General features: G+C 39.1%; 1 protein-coding gene and 1 pseudogene across 2 annotated transcripts in view; one reads left to right on the top strand and one right to left on the bottom strand.

Moving 5' to 3' along the window:
- Nucleotides 1-24,384, bottom strand: part of LIMA1 (LIM domain and actin binding 1) — a 76,222-nt gene that overhangs the window by 37,331 nt on the left and 14,507 nt on the right. Inside the window, exons 2-3 of one of the 2 annotated variants that reach the window (XM_016201267.2) lie at nt 14,904-15,045; nt 960-1,005 (exon numbers count right to left, since the gene is read on the bottom strand). In XM_016201267.2, coding sequence (XP_016056753.1) covers nt 960-1,005; nt 14,904-15,022 — 165 coding nt within the window. In that variant the 5' untranslated portion in view covers nt 15,023-15,045. Of the gene's footprint in view, nt 1-959; nt 1,006-14,903; nt 15,046-24,384 lie in introns of those variants that run through there. The other variant, XM_016201266.2, reaches the window with a different exon arrangement.
- On the top strand, nt 8,652-9,144 carry LOC107528264 (large ribosomal subunit protein uL30m pseudogene; annotated as a pseudogene).

Below are 24,384 nucleotides of genomic sequence, written 5' to 3'. Positions count from 1 at the left end.
GGTGGCAGAGGGGTAGTCTATATGAATGCCTAAAACAGGTGATCTGTGAATACTTGCTAAATGAATGACTAGAAGGAAAGCAGGAGGGATGAACGAAGGGGGAAATAACAGAGGAATAAAGAAAAGAAACCAGCATTTGAAGGAAATGATGGTAGCTTTTTCTTACTATGCAACTGAGGGGATCCATTTTTTGAATTACAGGAAAATTAAGCTAAGGACCCATTTAGCATTATCCCACTTACAGTGAACAAACAGGGGCATGTTATATACTAATTTAAATAGGTTAGGTACTGAAAACTGCCAGGAGGATGTTTTTGTAATGCCAGCCAAATTAAAGCATTCTTGCCCAGATATGTGAGGGTTGGGTTTTTCCCCCTCATAAGATTAAATCAGTAAGATTTCAAAAGAAATACACCATAAAACACAGCTGGAAGTTAGCCTGGCAGGGAAAGGAAAGAATGGGTACAAGCAGAGAGTTTGTTCTGAGGATTTAGCCTTTGATGGGTCCTGCAGCTAAGAAACTTGCTAACTAGACTGGGTCAAGAAGTTTGTTTTAAACAAAGAACCCAGAGGATGACAGCTGCACAGCTGCTTCCACTTAAATGCAGAGATACAGAAAGTCTGGTTGTTTGATTTGGAAAAGAAGATGGCAGCCTAGGAATCCCTGTATCCTAATTTGAGCAGTAGTAAGCCATTTTACTAACCTCAGGCAAAGCACTGTCCTCCCGTCCTTAACTCAGGAAAGAAAAAGTAGTTCAAAAGGAGAATGTCTGTGAAAAAATAAGATTCCCTGCACCTAAGCCAAGTTCTCCTAAGCAAACGGCTCACAAATCAGAGCATTTGGCACAAATGCCTGGCTCAGCTGACACAGAGCCCAAGCCCCACAGAGGCTGCAGGTGGCTGGGCCACACAAGCTCTGCTCCTGAGGTTCCACATCCCCCGGCCTTCTGAGTACTTACATTTCTCTTCTTTTCTGCATTTGCTTCTTCAGCGGCTTTCTGGTACCTTCAGAGAAGGGGGGAAAAGAGAATGTTCTCAAATTAAACTCATATTTTTACTATTTCAATCTTTAAAAAAACTACTTCTGCAGACCTAGGTCGGATGACAACTGTCTTATCAGAAGACGCAGAGAGTCAGAGCAGTCCCACTTCCTACACTGTTCCTGTCATTTGCTCTGATACAGCAAATATTGAAGTTGTTGAGGCCAAATGCTAGGAAACAACTGCGTGGAGCAGAAAGTCTGGGGTTTTAGTTCCACTTTCATCACTTATTAACTATGACGTCTGGCAAGTCACTTAACCTCTCTAAGCCTCAGTTTTCTTATCTAGAAAATGATTTTATATAGCTACTTTCAGGGTTGCTGGAAGACTGAATGTGATCGTGTATGTAAAACTGCTCTGGGATTAGTCAAAGGATATAGCATGGCATTAATTCTAGGATGTCCATTCCTCACCCCCATCTCCCAATTAATGCCTTTGAAGTCTTTAATTCTTGTCAACCCAGAGGTAGTCACACTGCCTGCACATGTGTGAATTTGGTCTAAGTATTGGTATTGTCACTTTGGCTCAGTTAAATGGCTCAGTTGATGGTACTACACATGTTTATTTTTTAAATACAGTTTAAAATGTTTTAAAAGAGATTACACTATGATTTGGCATTGAAAGAAAAATTGTTTTACTTTTTTATATACATATAAGAGTGACATGTGAGAAAAGTTTATGTGTTAAGCAAGCACTGGTCCTTTTTTTTTTTTTTTTAAATATGTCTTTATTGATTTCAGAGAGAGGAAAGGAGAGAGAGAGAGAGAGAGATAGAAGCATCAATGAGGAGAGAGTCATTGATCAGCTGCCTAGTCCACAACCTGGGCATGTGCCCTGACCGGGAATCGAACCCTGATCGCCTAAAGGCATCTTAGATGTGATTATAAGACCTGATCCTAGGTCTATGCTCAACCGCTGAGCTATGCCCGGTCAGGCAGCACTGGTCCTTTTATTAGCAGTATTTTTTCATAGTGATGCATAAAATAGTGGCACAGCCTACAGTCAAAGGCATCTTAGATGTGATTATACAGACATATATAATTTATTATTCATTATTACTTTTATTACTTTATTTCATTTATTATTACATTTATTATTTTTTTATCACTTTATTTTATCATTTTTATTACTTGGCTCAGAAGATCCCTGAGAAATAAGTGAAGTCCCAGGGCTCTTCAAGGGGGATCAGGTTTTCTCTGTTTGAAGACAAAGGAGGCCTGGGAGGTCCAGGAGGCAGCAATGTCCAAGACCACCCAGAACAACCTCAATCTGGCTTCCTCAGAGCCTCTGAGTCAAGCACTGAAGGTGGCACCATTGCTTGGAGAATCCCCACCATGTGCCTCTCCTTGGCCTACATGTCTAGAACTCAGCACCAATCTAACCCCAGAAGAGGGCATGTTCAAAGGGCTACTTTTTCTCTGTCTTAAGGTAGAATTTCAGAATTCACAAGACATTTGGGGAAGGAAAAGGAGGCAAGAGAAAAAGACAAAGAGCAGAATGGGAAAGGGCCCATTTCTTTACCAAAACCAATTTTCAATTTATAAACACCTTCAGAAGCTCAGAACTTTCTTAGTATGTGTGTTAAATAGAATAAATTACCTCATATAAAATGGAAGCCAGAAAAAAAATCCTGATTCTGGCATCTGCTATATAACCTGGGTTATATCACTTCATTTACTGGCCTCATCTACAAAATTAAGTGACTACGTGAGAGGATTTCTAAGACCTCCTTCCATTCCTATCACTGTTTCAATTTTAACAAGCAGATATTAACAAGCATCTCATTCATCAGTTGGGTATTACTCTGCAACTGAGCAGAACTTTCTATAGGATAGGATAAAAAAAATTTCCAAAATTTTCTGGGATTTCATTGACCATAAATAGGTGATGAAGGAAAATGGAATTAGAAGTGCTGTAAATCAAGCAATAAGCTGAAAAGATATTTGCAAGTTATATTACACATAAATGGCTAATATCTCTAAAATACAAAAAACTCTTACAAATTAATAAGAAAATAACAAACAACTTAATAGAAAAAATTAAGGCATGAATACAAACATATAGTTCACAGAAAAGAATACCAGATGGTTCTTAAACAAATAAAAAGGATGTTCAATCTCAAAATGAAAATTCAAACACTAAAAATGTTTTTACCTATCAAGTAGAAAAAGCTTTTCTTTAAGAAAAAAAAAGAAAAAAGCTGCCCTGACCGGTCTGTCTGGCTCAGTTGGTTGGAGTGTTGCCTAGTACACTGAAAGTTGGTGGTTCAATCCCCTGTCCAGGTGCATGGCGGAGGCAAAGGATCGATGTCTCTCTCTCACCTCGATGTTTCTATTTCTCCCTCCCTCTCTCTAAAATCAATTTAAAAAAAAAAAAAGGAGCTCTAGTCTGTTTTGCTCAGTGGTTAGAGCATCGGCCTGCGGACTAAAGGGTCCTGGGGTTTGATTCCAACCAAGGGCACATACCTCCGTTGCAGGCTCGATCCCTGGCCCGTCAGGGCATGTGTGAGAGGCAACCAATCCATGTGTCTCTTTCACATCGATGTTTCTCTCTCTTCCCCCGTCACCCCCCCCTTCCCCTTCCACTCTGAAAAGCAACAGAAAAAATATCCTCCAGTGAGGATAAAAAAAAAAAAAAAGCTAATATACTGAGGGTAAATTAATAAAACCTCTATGAAAGAGGTTTTATTAATCAAATGTTATGATTCACCAATTCTGTCTCCAGAATTTGTTCTATTGATATACTTACATAGCGAAAATGACTTTTCTATAAGATTATTTGTGATAACATTACTTGTAATAGTAAAAGACTAAAAACCACCGGAGTGTCCATTCACAGAAGACTGGTAAATAAATTATAGTGCAGGTATGTAATAGGATAATATGACACTATAAAAAAGACAAGAGATGATGGTGGTGACGGTTGCACAACAATGTAAATGTTCTTAATGACACTGAATTGTACACTTAAAAATGGTTAAAATGGTAAATTATAGCACAGCCGGTGTGGCTCGGTTGGTTCATCATCATCCTGTGCACACAAAGGCTGCTGATTTGATTCCCAGTCCGGGCACATACTTGGGTTGCTGGTTTAATCCTTGGTCAGGGCACATATAGAGGGCAACTGATCCATGTTTCTCTCTCTCTCTCTCTCTCTCCCCCCCACCTTCCCTCTCTCTCATCCTCCCTCCCTTCTTCTCTCTAAGTATGTCTCAGGTGAGGATTTAAAAAAAAAAAATAGACATATAAATCAATGGAATCAAATAGAGAGCCCAGAAATAAATCCTCACATGTATAGTCAAAGGATTTTCAACAAGGGTGCCAAGACCATGTAAAGAGGAAAGGACAGACTTTTCAATAAATGATGCTGAGAAAACTATATATCCACAAGCAAAAAAATGAAGTTAGATCCTTACCTTATACTATACACAAAAATTAAGTTAAAAGGGGTTAAAAACCTAAGTGTAAAAGCTAAAACTACAAAAATTAAAAACAAAACATAACAGGGGCAGCCCAGCCAGTGTGGCTCAGTGTTTGAAAGTTGGTTGACCCAGGAACCAACAGGTCACCAGTTCGATTCCTGGTCAGGGCACATGCCTAGGTTGCAGGCTCGAACCCCAGTAGGGGGCGTGCAGGAGGCAGCTGGTTGATGTTTCTCTCTCATTGATGTTTCTATCTCTCTCCCTCTCCCTTCCTCTCTCTAGAAAAAATCGATAAAATAAAACAGTTAATAAAAACAAACAAACAGGGCAAAACTTCATGAGATTGGATTTGGCAATTTCTCAGAATGACACCAAGAGCACAGGCTACAGAAGAAAACACAGATAAATTAGACTTCAACAAAACTGTGCATCAAGGGACATTAGCAATAGAGTAAAAAGGCAACCCATGGAATAGAAGAAAATATTTGCAAATCACATATCTGATAAGGTATTAACATTTAAAACATACAAATTTAAAAATAATAACAAATATGGGATAATAGTGTACATACTATTCTGCATCTCCCTTTGTCCATTTTAGAACAGCTGAAATTTTCATTTAAGAAGTATATTCTAAGCACTAGAGAAAAAGTAGTGAAAGAAATAACCAAAAGAGGCATAGTTCCTGCTCTCAGACAGCTTCGTTTAGATATTAAACACATAAGCACACAAGTATATATATACACACATGTATATTTACACATATATATGCATATACACATACATACACATATATAGTGATAAATCCTTCAAAGGAAAAGTACAGAGTATTATTAAGTAACCTAACAAAGAAACCAAATTGAAAGGGCAGGGGGTAGTGTGTGTGCGTGTATGTGTGTGTGTGAAGGAAAACCTCGCTGGGGATATGACCTTTAGCCTGAAATCTAAAGTTTGACCAGAAGGAGTTAGCCAGGCAAAACGAGACAAGAAAAGCATTCCAGGCACAGAAAAATAGCACACGCAAAGGCCCCAAGGCAAGAAAGCATCACATGTGTATGAGGTGCACAAAGAACTCCAGTGTTGCTGAAGTGCACTGAGAAAGGGAGAGAGCAGGAGATGACTCTGGGAGGCAGGGCTTTGTAGGCCATGCTAAGGGTTTTTAACTTAATCCTAGGTACAATGAGGTCCTGGCTGGGTAGCTCAGTTGTTTAGAATGTCATCCTGACACGCCAAGGTTGCAGGCTCAATCTTTAGTCAGGCACATACAAGAAAACAACCAATGAATGCATAAATGAGTGGAACAACAAATTGATATTTCTCTCTCTCTGTCTCCCTCCTTTCTCCTCTATAAAATCAATCAGTAAAAAATTTTTTAAAAATCCTAGGTACAATGAATGGTCATTGATCTAATTCATGTTTTAAAAGAGCTCTCTGGATGCTGTGTGAAGAACAGACTGGAGGGGGCTGAGAATGGAGGTGGCATTAGTGAGAGATGATGACAGCTTGGCCCAGGGTCGTGGCATTGGAGACAAAGAGAAGTGAATAGATTTGAGATATATTTCAGAGGTAGAATCAACAGGACTGGTAATGAGAGGAGGGGGAAGAAGTTAAAATGATTCCCAGGTTTCTGGCAGCTGAGTCAATGGAATTACTGTTTACTGGAACGGGGACTTCTGAAGGAAGGGGGAATTTGCGGATAGGGAAGATCAAGAGGCCGGTGTTAGCCATGCTAACTAAAACATCCATTTGGTGGTGGCAGTAATTAGATACATGTGTCTAGAGCTCAGAAGAGAAATCTGAGCTAATACTATAAATTTAGGACTTGTCTGCCCACAGATGGTATTAAAGAACAGGAGTATATGATATCACCTACAGAGAGTGTGTAAAGTAAGAAAAGTCCCAGAACTCAGTCCTGAAGACCCTAACATTTAGCAGCCAGAAGAGGAAGAAGAGTTGATAGGAGAGAAAGGCCAGGAACAGACAGAGCCGTAGGAAGAAAACCAGGAGACTGCCAGCGAAGTCAAGAGAAGAAAAAAATGTGGGAAGGAAGAAGAGGTGAGAAGTCATGTAAGACAAAGGCTAACAGACATCTCGATTTAGCAACACAGAAGCCCTTGGTTACCCTGGCAATCTTCTTCCATTATAAATATAATTAATTTACCTAAAACTCCTTTTAATGGGCATTTGGATTGTTTCAAGTTTTCTACCATTATAAATAGTGCTTTGGTGAATGTCCTTGTGCATATGTTTTTCCCCATTTGTGCTAATATATCTGTCTGAGAGAGCCCTTAAAAATGGAAAGCAGAAACACAGGGGATTACAGCTAGAAAGGCATTTAGAGCTGGCCTTGAACTTGTGTTTCCGTACCCCTGGGTAATCATCTTCGGTGTATTACAGCAATAATACAATATATGAAAGCCAGAGCCAATTAGCAGATGGATTTATTCTTAGTCAACTGTCCTCCAAGGCAAGATATTTACACTGTGGTTAGCTGGGTGAATAAGCTCAGAAGTTCCCTTTACTGTCTTAACAGAAACACAGATTTAAAGAAAGGTCAAAATAATTTTCATCTTTAGTCCTGATCTTTTAGCACTGAGGCATCTGTAAGACACTGGTGTAAATACCGATGGTCGTCTTGAATTGTGTTTTGAAACTCCTACTCAAATGTCCCCACACTTTATTTGTATACAAATAATGAAGTACTTGCTAAACAGTAGATTCACAGGGAGACAGGTTCTACACCACTGCTTTCTTCCAAGCCAGGTTCTTGCTTTTACATTTTGTACCCTCAGAATGCTAAAAGATGGTAAGGCGTAATACTTCTGAATTTGATGTTAGACCAGGATTCTGGCCTCAGACTTTCCTCAAAGGCACTTAGAGCAATTAGCATTATTCTGACACAAATGTAAAGGTCATTGATTTGAGGCAGAGGCAGAGGCATTTTGAAGATCTAAAGCTGATGGGAAAATATTTGCAATGAGATTTCTATGATTAAAGGCTCATCCCTCTTCCCTTCCCAGATTTTTATTATTATTTTTTTCCCTTCAGTCTCCTCTTCTTCACATACTGAATTTAATCTTGCAACTGCTCATTAATGCTCAGCTGTGAGGCAGGCAGCTGATGGAGGATGCTAAAATTATCTGGGGAGTAATAACAGTGTCTCAAACTTTTCTAAAGCCAGAAAACAGAGTTCCTGAGCCATGACTCTTGCTTGTAGGCCCTCAAATAGAGAAAAGGGAACCCTGAGCCAAAAAGGGAAAATGGAAACTCCCAAGTTTTAGTCGATGCATTTTCTTCTGGAACAATTTCACCACTAAAATAATACAAAGAAGCAAAGAGGTTAACCAGGAAGATCTGAGGGTCAATTCTGTTCTTAATGAAGGAAGAACAGTTACAGAAAACTAAATATAAACCCTCTTCTTTCTTGGGACTATGGAACCGGTAACATTATAATAAGAGTGGGAAGAGCTGCGACATGGAGGAAGGCACCATGGGAGGGGGGAGGAATCTGTGCTGCGCTCTGCTACTATTTAGGGTGTGGTCTTCTGTTACAACTGTTGGACATCAAGTTCATAATCTGTCAAAGGAATGGGGTGAAGGTTAGCCAGATCAGTAGTTTTTAAACTCTTTTCGCTGCATAATACCCTGTTCAAATGATATCTTATTTAGAACCTAACCTATTAAAGGGATCAAAGCAGGAAGACTGGTTGACAGGGCTCAGGCTTGGCCCTTTAGATCCTCCCATTTCCCTAGAATTGTTCCCTGAAGCTCCTCTGAAGAACTTAGTTAAGAGAGTTTGAAAGCCACTGGGCCAGATTCCCATTAATTCCAAAAACTTACAAGTCAAAGAGGAACCATCTGCAGAAAAACCAACTTCCACCAAGAGTCAAATTTTAATCAAGCAAAAGACTATGTTACGTTGAAGTTAACGGTGAGTGAAATCAAAGCTAGCGATTCAAACTGACCCGTCAATAGGCCCTTCCTTACCTCAAATTTAATGATTTATACAGTATAGAAGTTTAGGAGAAGAAAACTCTGGAGCTATAAAGTACTCACAAGACACAAGCTCTGAAGCTAGAAAAATTACTCTTATGTACATATAAATGTAAAATGCATTGTTAAAAGCCCAGCCGTCTTTCCTCTACTCAACTTCCTGTTGGTGGCCCCTACAGAGAACAGTCACCACACTCATGGCTGGGATTTTATGCTCAATAGTTCAGAGGCCCCCAGGGAGACAACAAACTATGACAAAAGGTGTGGAATTCGTCACAAATTTACCAAGTCAGGAATTCTAGGTAAAGTGTTTCAGCCTTCACCTAGAGATCATGAAAAATATGGTGGGGATCCACAGTGCCCTCATAAACTGCATACTGTTATTAAATAAAAAGTACAAAAGACACCCATATTGGGAAAAAGATGTAACAGAGATGCTTGAATTAGAAAAAGCACGTATTCCTCAAATTCACAAGAACATTCCTTAGTCAATGCAAAACTGAAAGTGGTTAAACATTTGACAAGAATTAAGTCCCTGAGGGTTGCCAGAAGGACTTCCAACATAGAAGGACATGACACAGGTTTCTCAAGAGCACTGGGGAGTTAATAGTGCAGTGGCATCTAAGCCCTGTGGACCAGGATTTTAATCAAGCAAAATTAAGTCCTATTGCTAGAGCAGTTTCAGATTAAAAATTTCAGATTTGCCCTGGGCCGGTGGCTCAGTTGGCTGGAGTGTCATTCTGTATACAAAAGAGGTTGTGGGGTTTGATCCCAGTCAGGGCACATACCTACGTTTCGAGTTCAATCCCCAATCGGGGCACAAATGGGAGGCAACTGATAATGTCTCTCTCTCACACTGATTTTTTTTTTCTCTCCCTCTCTCCCTTCCTCTCTCTCTAAAATCAATAAAAACATATCCTCAGGTGAGGATTAAAAACTAATAATAAAATAAAAATTTCAGATTTGAGTTTTTATTTAAAGACAGCAAGAAAGTGTTCTCATTAAAATATACTTTAAATGCTAGTCATTTTCACTGACAAAAAAATAGTAAAGCCGAGATAAATCTACAAACATCAGCCAGATTAGGTTTCCTCCAAATTTTGTATTAGTCTCTGATCAGAAACCTCCTAAGGGTTCCTACAGTCTCTTGACTAGGCTTGTATAGGATTTACTAATTCCAAACCCCATAATAGAAAGTTTTCAAAAATAAGACAAAATTGCCCTAGCCAGTTTTGATCAGTGGTTAGAGAGTCGGCCCGTGGACTGAGGGGTCCCAGGTTCGATTCCGGCGAAGGACACATACCTCAGTTGTAGCCTCAATCCCCAGCCCTGCCCGGGACACGTGCAGGAGGCAACCAATTGATGTGTCTCTCTCACACTGATGTTTTTTTCTCTCTCTCTCTCTGAAAAGCATGGAAAAAATATCCTCAGGTGAGGATTTAAAAAAATAAAAATAAGAGGTTGTTGGAAGTAGAAAATCATATATGCCTTATAGAACACAGTTCTGCAATCTGCTTTGGGAACCTACAGTGAGTGAACCCTAAAACTCTTAAGCAATATCAGCAATACGTCTCCACTGAGTATGAAACTTGGAGAAGAAATCCCAGCTGATCTCTGATTTTCACGGTCTTAAGTGCTTATCATGCCCTGTCCTACTTCTGCACCTTACCTCCTGTAGTTCCCCTTCCTCTGCAATGTCGCCACTATCTTCCCAGACATCCAAATAAAATTCTATTCATCCTTCAAAACCAGTTCAATAGGTTAGGATATACGCATCAGAAAAAAAATACTAGACAGAAACAAGTTAAAATATTAACAAGGGCCAGTTACTCTCTACACCTGTTTTCTCAACTATGAAACAGGGATAATGTCCCTCCTGCGTACAATTTTTGTTAGGATTAGAAGTAGTACCTATTCTTATCAAGAGTCTAGCACAGTGCTTGGCACACTGATTCTGATTAACGAGTTCAGGATTTACAGTTTTGCATAACTGCCATTCGCCCTTATTACCTTCATGGAGAAAAGACAATTTACTATGCTATGAGGTGATCTCTAAAATCCCTCTGTACTTTCTCCCTAAGATGAACAGCTTTTTCCAACTTCCTAACTCTCATCAATGCTACTGCAAGACAAATTCTCTATCTTGAGAACTGGCTGGGCTGGAAGAAGACAGAATAAAAGAGTGAGAAGGGACCTGAGGAAGAAGTGAGAATTTCACTGATGCGACTGACCAAGTTAGGCAGGGAAGAAAGTGAAGCCAGGAAGGGGACTGACATCCATGGCCTGGGTGTCCTGGTGTGGCCAAAGAGCAGGATCAGTGGCAATAACATGTGGAAGCACAGGAGGCTCTAATCAGGGAGAAGTTTTTCCTAACGTACATTTCAGAGATAGATTCTTGGTGATGATGGGGTTGGGGTTGGATACAGGGGCCTAACAGACAATGTGCAGGTTGAAAAAGTAGGGAAGATCAAGAGAGTCCAGAATATCAGACAGGTCATTCATGTGGACCAGTGATTCTTTACTGGGGGGTACTACTGGCCCCAGGGGGCAACTGGAAAAATGTGGGAATCTTATTGGGGTTTCTCCTCTACCCCTTTTTTTTCTTTTCTTTCCTTTTTTAAAAAAATCCTCACCTAAGGGTATTTTTTCCATTGCTTTTTAGAGCGGAAGAGAGAGAGAGAAACTTCGATGTGAGAGAGATACATCTATTGGTTGCCTCTGGCACATACCCCGACCACGGCCTGGGATTGAGCCTGCAACCAAGGTACATGCCACTGGCTGGAATTGAACCTGGGACCCTTCAGTCTGCAGGCTGATGCTCTAACTACTGAGCCAAACTGTTCAGGGCTCCTCTACCCCTTTTTTATTTTTTGGTTGTCACAGTATCATGGCGTGCTACCAGCCTCTGGAGGAAGGCAAGGTGAGGAACATTCTGCAAAAGGAATATCTGCCTCATCCAAAATGCTAATAACACCCCCACTGAGAAACATTGAGAAGAGAATGGATCTGGAAGCTAGTGTCCCCAATGAAGGCAAGGAGCTTGACCCTGAGGCTGGCACCCCGCTGCAACAAATGGGAGGATAAGAGGAGTATAGTTAGTTGTGAGCCTCAAAGCACAGGTTAAGACTTTCAGAACAAGGCATAAAATACAAGGGATGGGAAGCAGCAATGGAGATGTAGGGGAGTAGCATCCCTAACTCTTGGCCTCAGAATATTTCAGAGGAACATGTGCAGAAAGAGCAGGCAGACACTACTCAGAGACAGAATGCATGTCAAAGGAAAGCCAAATTCATTGAAAAGAGGTGGGGCTAGAGAGGGTGAAAAGGGTAAGAATGCAAAGAAGTTTCTCTACAGAACAGGGAGTTTCCAAGTCCCATTAATCATATCTCAACACTGTTTCAAATCCTTCCCTTCCTTTCCTTACCTGCTACCCCCCACCCTCAATAGCTTTCACTTGGGTTCTCAAGAGAGCCTCATGACTTGTCTCTATGCTGTCAGTCTCTCACCTTTCCAGTATACCTTTTACACCTTTGCCAGAAACATCTTTCTAAAATGCAAGTCTGATCATGTCATTCTCCCTGCATGAAAACCTTCAATTGTTTCCATTGTTTATCTAACTAAATCCCCAAGTTAGCATGGCATTTCAGGTCTTCCATCATTTCGCCCTAAGTTAACTGTACCGGTCCCTTCTCCCCTCCGTATTTCTCCATGACAGGCTGCCTGCTTTCCTACTCCCTTTATTCATGCTCTGCTTCCACAATCCTTTGCTTGAACCTATCATTCTGCTTTATGGTCAAGTTTACTGCTTCAGGTTCACAAGTCCCTCTCTTCCACTACCAGTGCTTCCTAAATTTCCTTGAAGGTAAAAATCACCTGGGATACTTGTTAAAAACACTCCTGGGCCTCATCCCAGACATACTGAATCAGAATCTTTTTTGGGGGGATGGGACAGGGATTTAACACATGTCCAAAAAAAAAATCTTTGACATTTCTCCCATCAAAAAGTACAGTCAAACACCCCTCCCTCTGAATATGAGCCAACCTTAGTGACTCACTTCTAATGAAGAGAATGTGGCAAAAGTGTATAATTTCTGAGGCTAAGTCATAAAAGGCAATACATCCTTTGACCCTGACTCCTTTCCTCCTTTATTCCCTCCCTCCCTCTGTGTCTGGATGTTTGCCCTTGGCACGCAACCAATCAAGCCAAGCAGCCACATGGAAAAGTGTGTGTAGGTGTTCTGAACAGGGCCCCAGCTGAGAGCCCAGATGACTGCCAGCATCAACTGCCTCACTTGTGAGTTGAGTGAGCCTTTAAATAAAATTATGGCCCCTAGTCTTTGAGCCACCCTGGCTGATGCTGAGGGGTGCAGAGGCAAGCTCTGCCCAAATTAGAGATTTATATGCAAAATGTATGCTCTCATTATTTTAAACCACTAATCTTTGGAGATTTTTTTCATGCAGCATAGATAACTGCAACGCCACCTTATTAACATGTGATTCTTAAGATGCAGGAAGTTTGGGGACTTCCTCTACTATATAAACTATACTAAACATACTGTTAAGTTCCTTGAGGTCAGGGATTAAGTCTTAATAGGTTTCCAGATCTTGGTCCATTTTGTCTGTAATATCTTCATTAATTTTCTTTTTTTAAGTGGAATAATAATACATGTGTGACATAAAATTACAGCAATATAAAATGGACAGTGTAGAAGGTAAAAGGCTAGGAAGTCTCAAGCAACCTCCACTGTACCTTAAGTGATAATCAAGGTGAATAGTTTGAAAGGGCAGTGTTTTCCACAAAGCAGGTACTTGACGGATTTGTTTTTGAAGAAAAGATGACATTGTAGATTACAGAAACTTCTTATTGGTATTTAATTATATCCTAAATATAGCTCTCAGAATTAGTTTCTTCAAATCTTTACCTCCTTCCTTTAAATGCATTGTAGCTTCCTAATAATTAACAAACTCTACTAGTGAGTTACAACTACCATCTGCCCTAACCCCCCTGCCACTATGGGATCTCTATTTGAGCAAAGTCAACATATTTGCCATCGTGCTTTATTATTTACATATAGCATTTCTTCAACATTTGTTGAGTGTCTACTATGTTCATTCACCATGCTACACAATAGTGATACAAAATAAGCAGGAAAGGGGCCCTCATATCAAATCATGGTCCAAAGCAGGAGTCAGTGAACTTTTTCTACAAGGGGCAGATAGTAAATATTTGAGACTTTGAGGGCCATATGGTCTCTGCTGCAACTCTGCTGCTGTAGCATGAAAGGAGCCATAGACAATACACAAATGGACATGACTGTGTTCCAGTAAATCTTTATTTACTAAAATGTAGCCAGTGGGCAACAGTTTGCCTACATAGTTTGCAATAATCAACGGAACTTCATGCAATGATAAAATGTTTCTGTGATGTCCACTATGATAGCCGCCAGCTACATGTAGCTATTGGACACTTGAAATGTGGCCTGTGCAGCCGATGAACTGAATTTTAAATATTATTTAATTTTAATTCACTTTAATTTAAATGGTCATATATGTAGTAACTACCACACTGGACTATGCAGGTAGAGAGGTGCACCTTACACTCCATTCCCTTCAACTAAATCAAAACTTGCTTTAAAACTCATCTCAACCAGGAAGCCTTTGTGACCAGCCTCTGCCCATGACGGTCACCCTCTCCCTCTTATTCTGTATCTAGGCCTTACTCCTACTCATTTGGGACTTGCTGACACTTTGCTTCATAATTTTGTGTTTTACAATTATCTTTTGCATTTGTAACTTTTTCTTCCCCCAACTAAACAAAAATTCAAAGACAAAATGTGTCTCCTGATTATTATCATCCTCCTCCTTCTCCACAATGCCTGTATAGTGCTTAAGATCCAAAAGGAGCTCAATAAAACTATTCAGTCTGACCGGTGTGGCTCAGCGGCTGAGCATCGACCTAGGATCCAGGAGATCTGGTTCAATCCCAGTCAGGGCACATGCCTGGGTTGCGGGCTCCACCTCCAGTAGGGGACATGCAGGAGGCAGCCGATCAATGACTCTCCTCATTGATGTTTCTATCTCTCTCTCTTCCTCTCCCTCCCTCTCTCTGAAGTCAACAAAGACATTTTTTTTTAAACATATCTTTATTGATTTCAGAGAGAGGAAAAAAGGGGGAGAGAGAGAGATAGAAACACCAATGATGAGAGAGTCATTGATCGGCCGCCTAGCCTGCAACCTGGGCATGTGCCCTGATCGGGAATCAAACCCCAATCTCCTGGATCCTAGGTCGATGCTCAACTGCTGAGCCACGCCCAGCTGGGCAACAAAGACATATTTTTTTTAAAAAAATAAAGCTATTTTATATCATGTACTTCCTTCATGAATTTCCTTGACAGGTGGCAATGTGTGCTCAAGACAGATGGTCCTTTTGGACCAGAATCAGCACTTACTTGGAGAATATTTCTACAATAGCCGATGACTTGTTCTTGTTGACAAGAGAAAGTTCTTTGGCCGTTACCCTCAATGATAGTGAAGTCCACTGCCGCCGATTAAAAGGAGTTGATTCCATCTTGTCTACAGATACTGAAATATCTAATCAATAAAGAAAGTCAGAATATTAGACACATAAGAGAATTCTCCAGCATCCAAGCACTGGCAGCGGTGTGCTGAGAGAGAGCAGAGAGCCTTAGGCCAGCAGACCACACTCCTCTCCCAGTTCTCTCAAAAACCATAACCCTAGTCAAATGATTCAATATCTTTGGGTTGTAGTTTCCTGTAAAATGAGAAGGTTAGACCAGATGATCTCGAAGGTCTCTTCCAGTTCCATCATTTTATGACTGACCCTACTGTGCAACCATCGATTGGCCTTTACCTGAACTTAAGTCTGTTCCAAAGTCACATTTGGAGTGAAATGTTCTACTCTTCTGAGTTACATCCCAGGGGAGGTACAATCAGCATCTCTGTAGACTCAGATCCAATTAGGTTCTACCTACATCCAAGTTTCTTTTGGCTGCCCTCTCTCCCCAAGCTCTGCAGCACTGATCACTTGCTGTTGGGGAAAGAGCTAGGGACACAGCATGGATAATATAAGGAACAAGGGCTTTAAGGAGAGACAGACTACAGTTAAATCATAACTTTGTTACCTTACAAATTATATTATCTTTTCAGTTTTAGTTTCTTCAGCTGAAAAAATGAGAATAATACCTACCTTTATATGGCTTTTGATGTAGATTTAAGGAGATAATACATTGAAAATACCAGGAATGTTATAGTAGTATTAAGAACATTTTAAGTATAATAGATCAGTATTGGCTTTTGTTATAAGTCTTATTATTTTTAAGCGTTTTAACAACTGGGGAAATTATAATGATTTTAAATTCAGGAGACTAAAATCTCTATACTTAAATTCTCTCCTAAAATCCTTTCAAGTCAAAGACTGCATAAAGCCATGCCCTCGATATCACCTGGTCCCTACCCTGATTTGTTTGTTTGTTTTTTGCTCCAGTAATTACCAAAGGAGTTCCAACCTTTGTCCAGAAGAGGTGAGATTAGAAATGAGTCAATAGTTTCCTTATTTAAAGAGTGAAAAATATAGATGATAGTACTACTTGCAGCTCCCTTTATAGCCACAGAGCATAACTGATCTGACAGAATGTATGGCCCAGGTACTGCTTCCAACAGCCTTGACGACAGCAGAACACACAGCGCACTTACCTGGGCCACCTGGGCTCCATTTCACGCTAAAAGTCCTGCGATACAAAGTGAGTGAGAAGCAACCCTGAAAGGCTGTGCTGCTTTTTCACATGTAGCACTGGCTCTCCCAACTAAAGCCTTGTTTGAAAACAACACTAGTTTTGTTATTTTTGTTTACTGGTTTGTTTTAATCCCCAAGTTGGAAGGCAACATAGAACCCTCTAATGGTGAGGAGCTCTGGTGTTAGAGACAGATGCATCTAAATGGGTGCTGGCCCCATCACGTGTCCCTAAATCTTAAATTTCTCATCCATTATAACAGTGCTTACTTCATCGTATCCTTAGGAGGAATAAATAAGATAAAGACCCTGACATAGAATAAGTAAGCATTAAATGTTTGGTTTTTATATTATCTCTTCTTCCTGGATAAAATAACCTTTAATTCTATACATATTCTTTGAAATAAACCTTAATGTATCAAGTAATATATGATATTTCCCTATTTGTTTTCCAGTTTATCACTGATAAACCCACCAAACATTGTCAGTCTTTTCTCTAACAAGAAAAAGACACTGAAGCAACAAACAATTCAGCTAAACCTAACTATGAAAAACCACAGTAATAACTCTTTAAGCCAAGTTTAGGAAATACAGACCAACACTTTAAGACATGACTTGGTATAATTATGCTTCTAGCATAGGTGTGGGAATAAATATTGTCAGTTCTTCTACAGTAATCCATTCTGAATCAAAGAAAAAACAAAAGATATGTTCTCAAGTGTGTTTGTAAAAAAGAAAAAGCATAAATTATTTGAGGCACCGAGTGTGATTAAGAAAAGGAGTTTAATTCCCAAGTCTAATTCCACAGTTTTGATTACTCTTGTCCAGAAAGTTAAGAAAAGTCAGAGCATCTATTTTGGTATAAAGCTAGGGTAAGCACACTTCATACTCCAGGAGCAAGGTGGTTCACACCCTGACCACACTTGTCTTCACAGAAGCATACTGTTATTTCTTAGCAATGTGATTAGTACCCTATGAAACAGATAAAGGTAAGAATCACCTGGTATCAGGTTACTAAGTAACTACTTCCTACAGGTGTAGGGAGAGGGCCCTACCCAAACAGTGTGCATAATCTATAGGGCTTGCTAATGTGTGCATGAATAATTACAGCACAAAGCAGAGTGTGGTTAGAGGCAATGCATGGTTTGGACTACAGGACCTGATTTTCTGGCTTGGTGGGTGGGAAAGGAAGAGACATTGGATTGATTTGGGGTTTAGGAACAGCAGAATTTCAACAAGCGAGGGCAGGAGGAACAGCATTACACCACTGGGGAGTTGAAATAACACAGGAGACTTCAGTGGAGTTAGACTCTAGGTGCAAGAGAAGTTGAAGATAAGCTATGGAAAGACAGAGCGGGAAGAGCCTTGAAAACCATGCCATATTCCAATAGTGGAGAGAACTAGCCTGTGAGTGAGCTGAGATGAAGTATATTAATCTTAAGGTGCCACTCCCTATGTGACCTTCATGGAAAATTAAAAAATAATTTCCCTGAGCCTCATTATGTGTGTTTATAAGAGAATAACTCTGTAGTGATTCCTCACAATCTCTGTGGTGGAACAAAGGAAATTTCTGAAACAGTAAGTAATATAATAAGAGCCATGTTTTTGTTGTTGTTGCTTTTAAATTTTTCTTAATCTTCACCCAAGGATATGGTTTTTTAAAAATTGATATTAGAGAGAGAGGGGGAAGAGGGAGGGAGGGAGGGAGGGAGGGAGGGGGGGAGAGAGAGAGAGAGAAATATCAATGTGTGAGAGAAATCTGTATTGGTTGCCTCCCATATGTGCCCCAGCTGGGGATTGAACCCACAACCTAGGTAGGTGCCCTGACAGGAATCAAACCTGCAATCTTTTGGTGCACAGGACGACACTCCAAACAACTGGGCCACCTGACCAGGGCAAGAGCTATGTTTTAAAAGATGATTCTGTAGCAGTGTGTAACTTGAGAAGGGAAAAGATTGGAGTTTAAATTACTAGTCAAGGCAATTCTAAAACTCTAAGTGAGAGGTGATCAAGGTTTAGATTAGAATAGGTGGGAAGAGAAAGGTGGAAAGAGAGCATTGACAGGTCTTAGAATAAAATGGACTTAGGATAAAAGAAGGAATCAAAGTGGGCATCATCAAACTTGAATGTCATGTCAAATTTGATGCCATTAACAGAGAGAGTAATTATAGAAAGAGAGAGAATGATGTTTTGCTTTACACATGTTGAGATATATACATCAATAATAAAAATACTAGTGATACGCAACAGAAAGCTAAAACTTCAAGGCTAAGGTTAAAAATCAAACTCTTGGAAGGAAATAAACATTTTAAAACACCTACTTATGGGAAGTACATATCTCACTTAATCCTCACAACCACTTTACAAGATTGGTTTTATTATATTTATGATGAAGAAACTGAGATTCAGAGTCTTAAATAACTTTACAATGATCACTTAGCTATTAAAGTAGTAGGGCTGGGGATTCAAACCCATATTCTGTTTGATTCCAAAGTCAACTTTCTTTCCACTACAGTAATGAATCATGATTAAAACCATCTTTTTAGCCAAGGTAGAAAATTGGGTAGCAAAATCTCTGAACCCTCAGCTGCAAACTCATACAAATTATCTTTCAGTAAGAATATAGTGGCAAGTATCCCTCCAGACTGATAGCATCAGAGATCACCATTTGTTCTATCACAGATACTTAAAGTGACCTTTCGACTACTTGAAATTGTGACTATCTCAGTTTCACAGTTTACATTAAAGAAAGGTGTGGTATCTCCCCCACTTACTCTCACATGAGGGTCCCATTTTCAGACTTTAGAACAATTTTCTTAATTCTAGAAATTCTGTTGAGAGTGAAAAAGATATGTTCGAACACCTGGAAAAGCCCACTCAGGAGGTATTCAATCTGGGCTGCTACAATATCCTTGAATATTTTTTCCAAAGGCCCTGTGTACTTTAAAATCAAATCCATTGTACTGCCATATACAAATAATAACAGCAGCAGGGGATAAATGGTCATGGAAATAAGTAAAGTAACAAAACAAGGTAAATAATAAGAGCAGCTGTTACTTATTGGGCACTTACTAACTCAATCCCTACACAACCCTAGAGTACGATTTCCATTTTCAAAAATGTCGTTCATTGAGGTTGAATAATTTGCCTAAGGTCACACAGTTAATATATGTCCCAGGCAGAATCCAGTGTTTAAGACTGTGTACAAAAAAGGAGTTTTGCAGGAAGTAACCTCACAGGGTGATCTGATCATAAATTCCTAACTGGGCAGGTCATGGTAGATAATTATACCCCAGGCCTGTAACTTCTTTAGTGGAAGGTTTTTAAGCAAACCCTGTTCATTGTTCCTATGCATTTAGGTTTAACACCCCTTTGAAATGCCAGAAATAATACCCCTCCAAGGCATAACCACCCTCAAGAGAGCACAGAACCTTAACTATCCTGTAATCCAATCCCACCTGGTTTTCTCTCACCTTCATGTAATCTTTCTTATGTTCCCTCCTTAATTTCAAATGCATAAAAGAAACTGCAAAACTGTTCTTTTCCAAAGCATTTGAGATCTTGCTTCCTGGCCTTGTTGTCAGTTCAGCTCAAATAAACTCTTATAAAAATTCTCTGCAGGTTTGGACCTTTCTTATGTCAACAAAACTCCAAACCCAATCTCTTAGGTCATATGCATTCTACTACCATATCAATTGTGAACGAAGAACTGCTGGAATGGTTGACTGCTGTGTGCAAGAGTTAAAGGAAACAGATATAACAAAATTAACTCCAAGATTTTTAGCCTCAGAGACTATAAGGACAATGGTGTACCAAATAAAAAAGGATACATAGAAAGGGGAATCATTTGCTAAGAAGGAAGATGTCCTCAGCATGTATCTATGTGGCAGATTTTTACAAGAGAGCAGATTAGAAATCAAGCTATCAAATCCCCTTTTTTACAGTAAGGGAGCTAAGCTACATAAAGGTCCAATAATTTCCCAAACTCACCAGCTGGTTAGTATGAGAGCCAGAGTTCAAATTCCCAGTTCAAGTTCTTTTTTATCATACTAGGTAGGTTGAGGTGGAATAGTGAAGCATCCTATGGGCGAGCTCTAGCCTGGAAATAATAATCTCTGTACAAAGGTCCTTGAAAGTTTAAGGGTTGGGCAATGACTCACTGGGATATTTGGCCCCAGGTATGGCTTCCTCAAGCTATTGCTTAGGGTGAGGTCTCCAGCTGTTCTAGGAAACCTATTCTAATAATAAGATTTAAAACTTCTCTAATATAAACTTACCTAACCAAATGAATTGGCTCTCAGAAGTCAGGCTGGGACAAAAGCAAATGAGCTGCCACTAATTCCTGAATCCTGTTCTTATAAATCCAATCTAAGTCAACCCTCTCTCTCTCTTTTTTTTTTTTTTTCCTCCTGTGATGGCTTCTTGTGGAAGAGGCATAGTTGCCTGACTATAGCCTTGAAAAATTAAAGGAAACAAAGTACAGTTGACCTTTGAACAATATGGGTTTGAACTGTGGGAGTCCACTTATGGGCAGATTTTTTTCAATAAACACCGTTAACATATTTTCTCTTCCTTATGATGTTCTTTTTGTTGTTGTTAATCCCCACTCAAAGATATTTTTCCCATTCATTTTTCAGAGAGAGTGGAAGGGAGGGGGAAAGACAGAGAGAGAGAGAAACATCGATGTGAGAGAAACACATCCATTGGTTGCCTCCCGCACACATCCCTGACTCCAACTGAGGTGGGGGATCGAGCCTGCAACCAAAGTATGTGCCCTTGACCAGAATCGAATCTGCGACCCTTCAGTCTGCAGGCCAAAGCTCTAACCACTGAGCAAAACTGGCTACAGCGCTTATGATGTTCTTAGTAACATTTTTTTCTCTAGCTTACTGTATTGTAAGAATATAGTATATAATACATATGACATACTAAATATGTGTTAATTGATATTTTACGTTATTGAAAAGGCTTCGAGTTAACATTAGTAAAGTTTTGAGGGAGTCTAAACTTATACACAGATTTTTGACTGTGCATGTGTTGTTCAAGGGTCAACTGGACAACAAACTCCTTTGTTCAGCGGAAATCTTATTTTCTAGAAATAGATTGTAGAGTTTTAAAGTTGTTTGTTGTATTGTTGTTTTTTAACCAAGAACTCTTTCCAATTTAGATGTCAACAGATAAAATGGAGCAACTAATTAAAAGGGGGGAAAAAACTAAAAAACTTTAAGGTAAAAAGGAAAATTTTAAACAAAAGCAATGTGAAATATGTGCTCACATAATTCTTTTTCAGAATACAAACTACATTTATTTCTAAGGGTGTATTTTTCTATAAAAAGTAGCGACTAAATTCACATATTTGAAAAAATTTTTGAAGTTAATAGCTTTTTTAACCTTTTATTTTGAAATAACTTTAGATTTTCAAAGTTGCAAAGATAGTAAAAAAGTTCCCATATACTTTTCACCTAGCTTTATCTTATGTTACCACAATACAATTATTAAAAGTAAGAAATAAACATTAGTAAAATACTATTAACTAAACTACAGACTTTATTCAAGTCCTATCAGTTTTCCACTAATGTCTTTTTTCTGTTCCAGGATCCTACACTGTATTTAGTTGTCTTGTCTTCATAAGTCTCCTCCAATCTATGACAGTTCTGGGTTTTGTTTTTTGGTTTGTTTTTTAATCCTCACCTGAGGATATTTTTCCCACTGCTTTTCAGAGAGAGTGGAAGGAAGCGAGAGAAAGAGAGAGAAACATTGATGTGAGAGACACACATCGATTGGTTGCCTCCCACCCCCGCCCCACCCCGGCCTGGGATCGAACCTGCAACCGAGATACATGCCTTTGACCGGAATCAAACCTGGGACCTTTTAGTCCGAGGGCTGAGGTTCTAACCACTGAGCAAAACTGGCTAGGGTGACAGTTGTGTTTTTTCTTGTATTTCATGACCTTGACACTCATGAAAAATGCTGGGCAGGTATTATGTAGAATGTCTCTCAATTTGGATTTCTTGTTTTCTACAATAAAAAGAACCAGGGCTCCTTTCAGAAGTGGTTGGTTTCAGAGCTGGTGCAGAGCAAACAGAAGATGAGCCTGGAACATCTCACAATGCTCAAAAAAATGTTTTGTTTTGTTTTTTAAAATACGATGTCTTTTCAGACTAGATTGAGCTTATACAATTTTGAGAAAAATACTACAGAGCCGATGTGCCTTCCTCACTGCATCATATCAGAGGGTATATAATGTTGATGTCTTATTACTGGCAACGTTAACCCTGATTGCTTGGTAAAGGTGGTGTCTGTCAGGTTTCCCCACTGTAAAGTTACTATTTACTATTTTTTCCTCTTTATGATTCATAAATATTTGGGGAGAGATATTTTAATCTTGTTCCTTTTTAAACTTTTACTAATTTAGCATTCATGGGTAGATCTTGCCTTCAGCAATTATTACTATGGTCTTCTAGTAATGATTTTCTACTGCTCTCCTTCTGTCTACATCTATTAATTGGACTTCTATAAGGAAGAATTGTCCTTTCTCCCTCATTTATTTATTTTTTCAATCATTTTATTTACGTTAGTATAGACTCACGGATATTTATTTTATTCCCTGAGTTATTTTATTTTGTTGCTCAAATTGTTCCAGTTTTGGCCATTTGGAGCTCTTTCACCTCAACTCTGGTGTCCTTTCAACATATCACCATTTTTTTTAAAAAGCATTTCCTTACTTTCTAGTACTATAAGATGTTCCAGACTTATCTTGTATTTGCCCTGCCCCAGCCCTGGAATCAACCACTTCACCAAGATGCCCTGGTTCCTTTTACTGGAGGAACCAACAACTGGGCACTGGTGTGCTCATTACTACTGATATGTCACAGCTTCTAGGCTCTCTTTATTAACCCATGTATATACACATATCTATATTTCTATATTTATCTCTATATCTACCTGTGTGTGTGTGTGTGTGTATATATATATATACATATATATATTAAACTATAAATTCATAGTGATACTTCTGACTCCAATCTAGCATCACAAGATTCATTCTAGTACATATTCCCTTTTATTTATTCATAACTTCTTTCTCTGATAGTGAGAAGCCTAACTCCATAGAATTTTGACATAAAAATAAATCTAGAATCTCCAAAATTATGCCGTTACCAGGATCTACTCCCTTGATACACAATATATATATTTTTTCATTCCAGCTGGAATGCTATCCCTTCCTCAATCTATTTACCTTTCAAGACTCAGGTGAGAGACTACCTCCTCAAAGAACCCTTCCCTGAACTGCCCTTGCCCTATTCCCAATCAGCACAGGCCACTTCCTCTGCCTTATAATTTTATCAATCCTACTTGATAGAAAGATTCTTGAGATCAAAGGACAGATCTACTTTGCCTCTTGCCCTTCCAGTATCTAGTATATTGCTTTCTAAATAGAAGGGGCTCTATAAATTTGTCTTGAATAAAATTGCATGAAGGTTTAAATTTTATCCAAAACACTATCAATACTAAAAAAAATTGCTTATTTTGCAGTCCAAAACTAGACTTTGCAGTCAAGGAAGTACATATCATTTTTTTCAGAACTGTGGATTAGTAATTTTAGCTTATTTACACTCTGAGATAAACTCAAGGGATATAAAAACAATGGAACCAACAAATAACTTTAACTCTATTATTCAGCAACATGGTGACAGACAAGTCTGTAGGCATGTTAGAATAATCATTGCTACTGTTCTTGGAAGACCTTTAGCGAGCCCTCTGTAGAAACATGTATCCCAGACAATAGGAAAATTATAACAATGACCAAATTCCCAGGGGTCAACAAGGACATAGATGTTTGCATCCAGACAGATTCACTTTAATAACATTTTTTCTCTTTTTCTCTCCGTTAAGGATATTTTTTGTTCTTAAAAAACACTAAAATTTAGAGCAAGAGTAATGAAAAAGAGGTGGTAAAATGAGAAGCAATTTCACTTCTGGGAACTGCTCACCAAAGAATCAGAGCAACTTTCACTTGGTACTTACAAATATTCATTCACCCGTAGTGATTCACACTTTACCATTCCAAAGATAAAAGAAGAAGAAAAAAAGTACCCTCAAATAGTATCATCTTTCCCCCCACCTTGCCTATGTCAGAAGAAAAAAATAAGTGTTATGACAATCTATCTGAGCCCCTG

The sequence above is a fragment of the Miniopterus natalensis genome, chromosome 2 (genome assembly GCF_054644295.1).
Source record: "Miniopterus natalensis isolate mMinNat1 chromosome 2, mMinNat1.hap1, whole genome shotgun sequence".
NCBI classification, from domain to species: Eukaryota; Metazoa; Chordata; class Mammalia; order Chiroptera; family Miniopteridae; genus Miniopterus; species Miniopterus natalensis.
The sequence above is the reverse complement of the archived record's forward strand: the minus strand, read 5'-3'. Positions and strand labels throughout refer to the sequence as shown.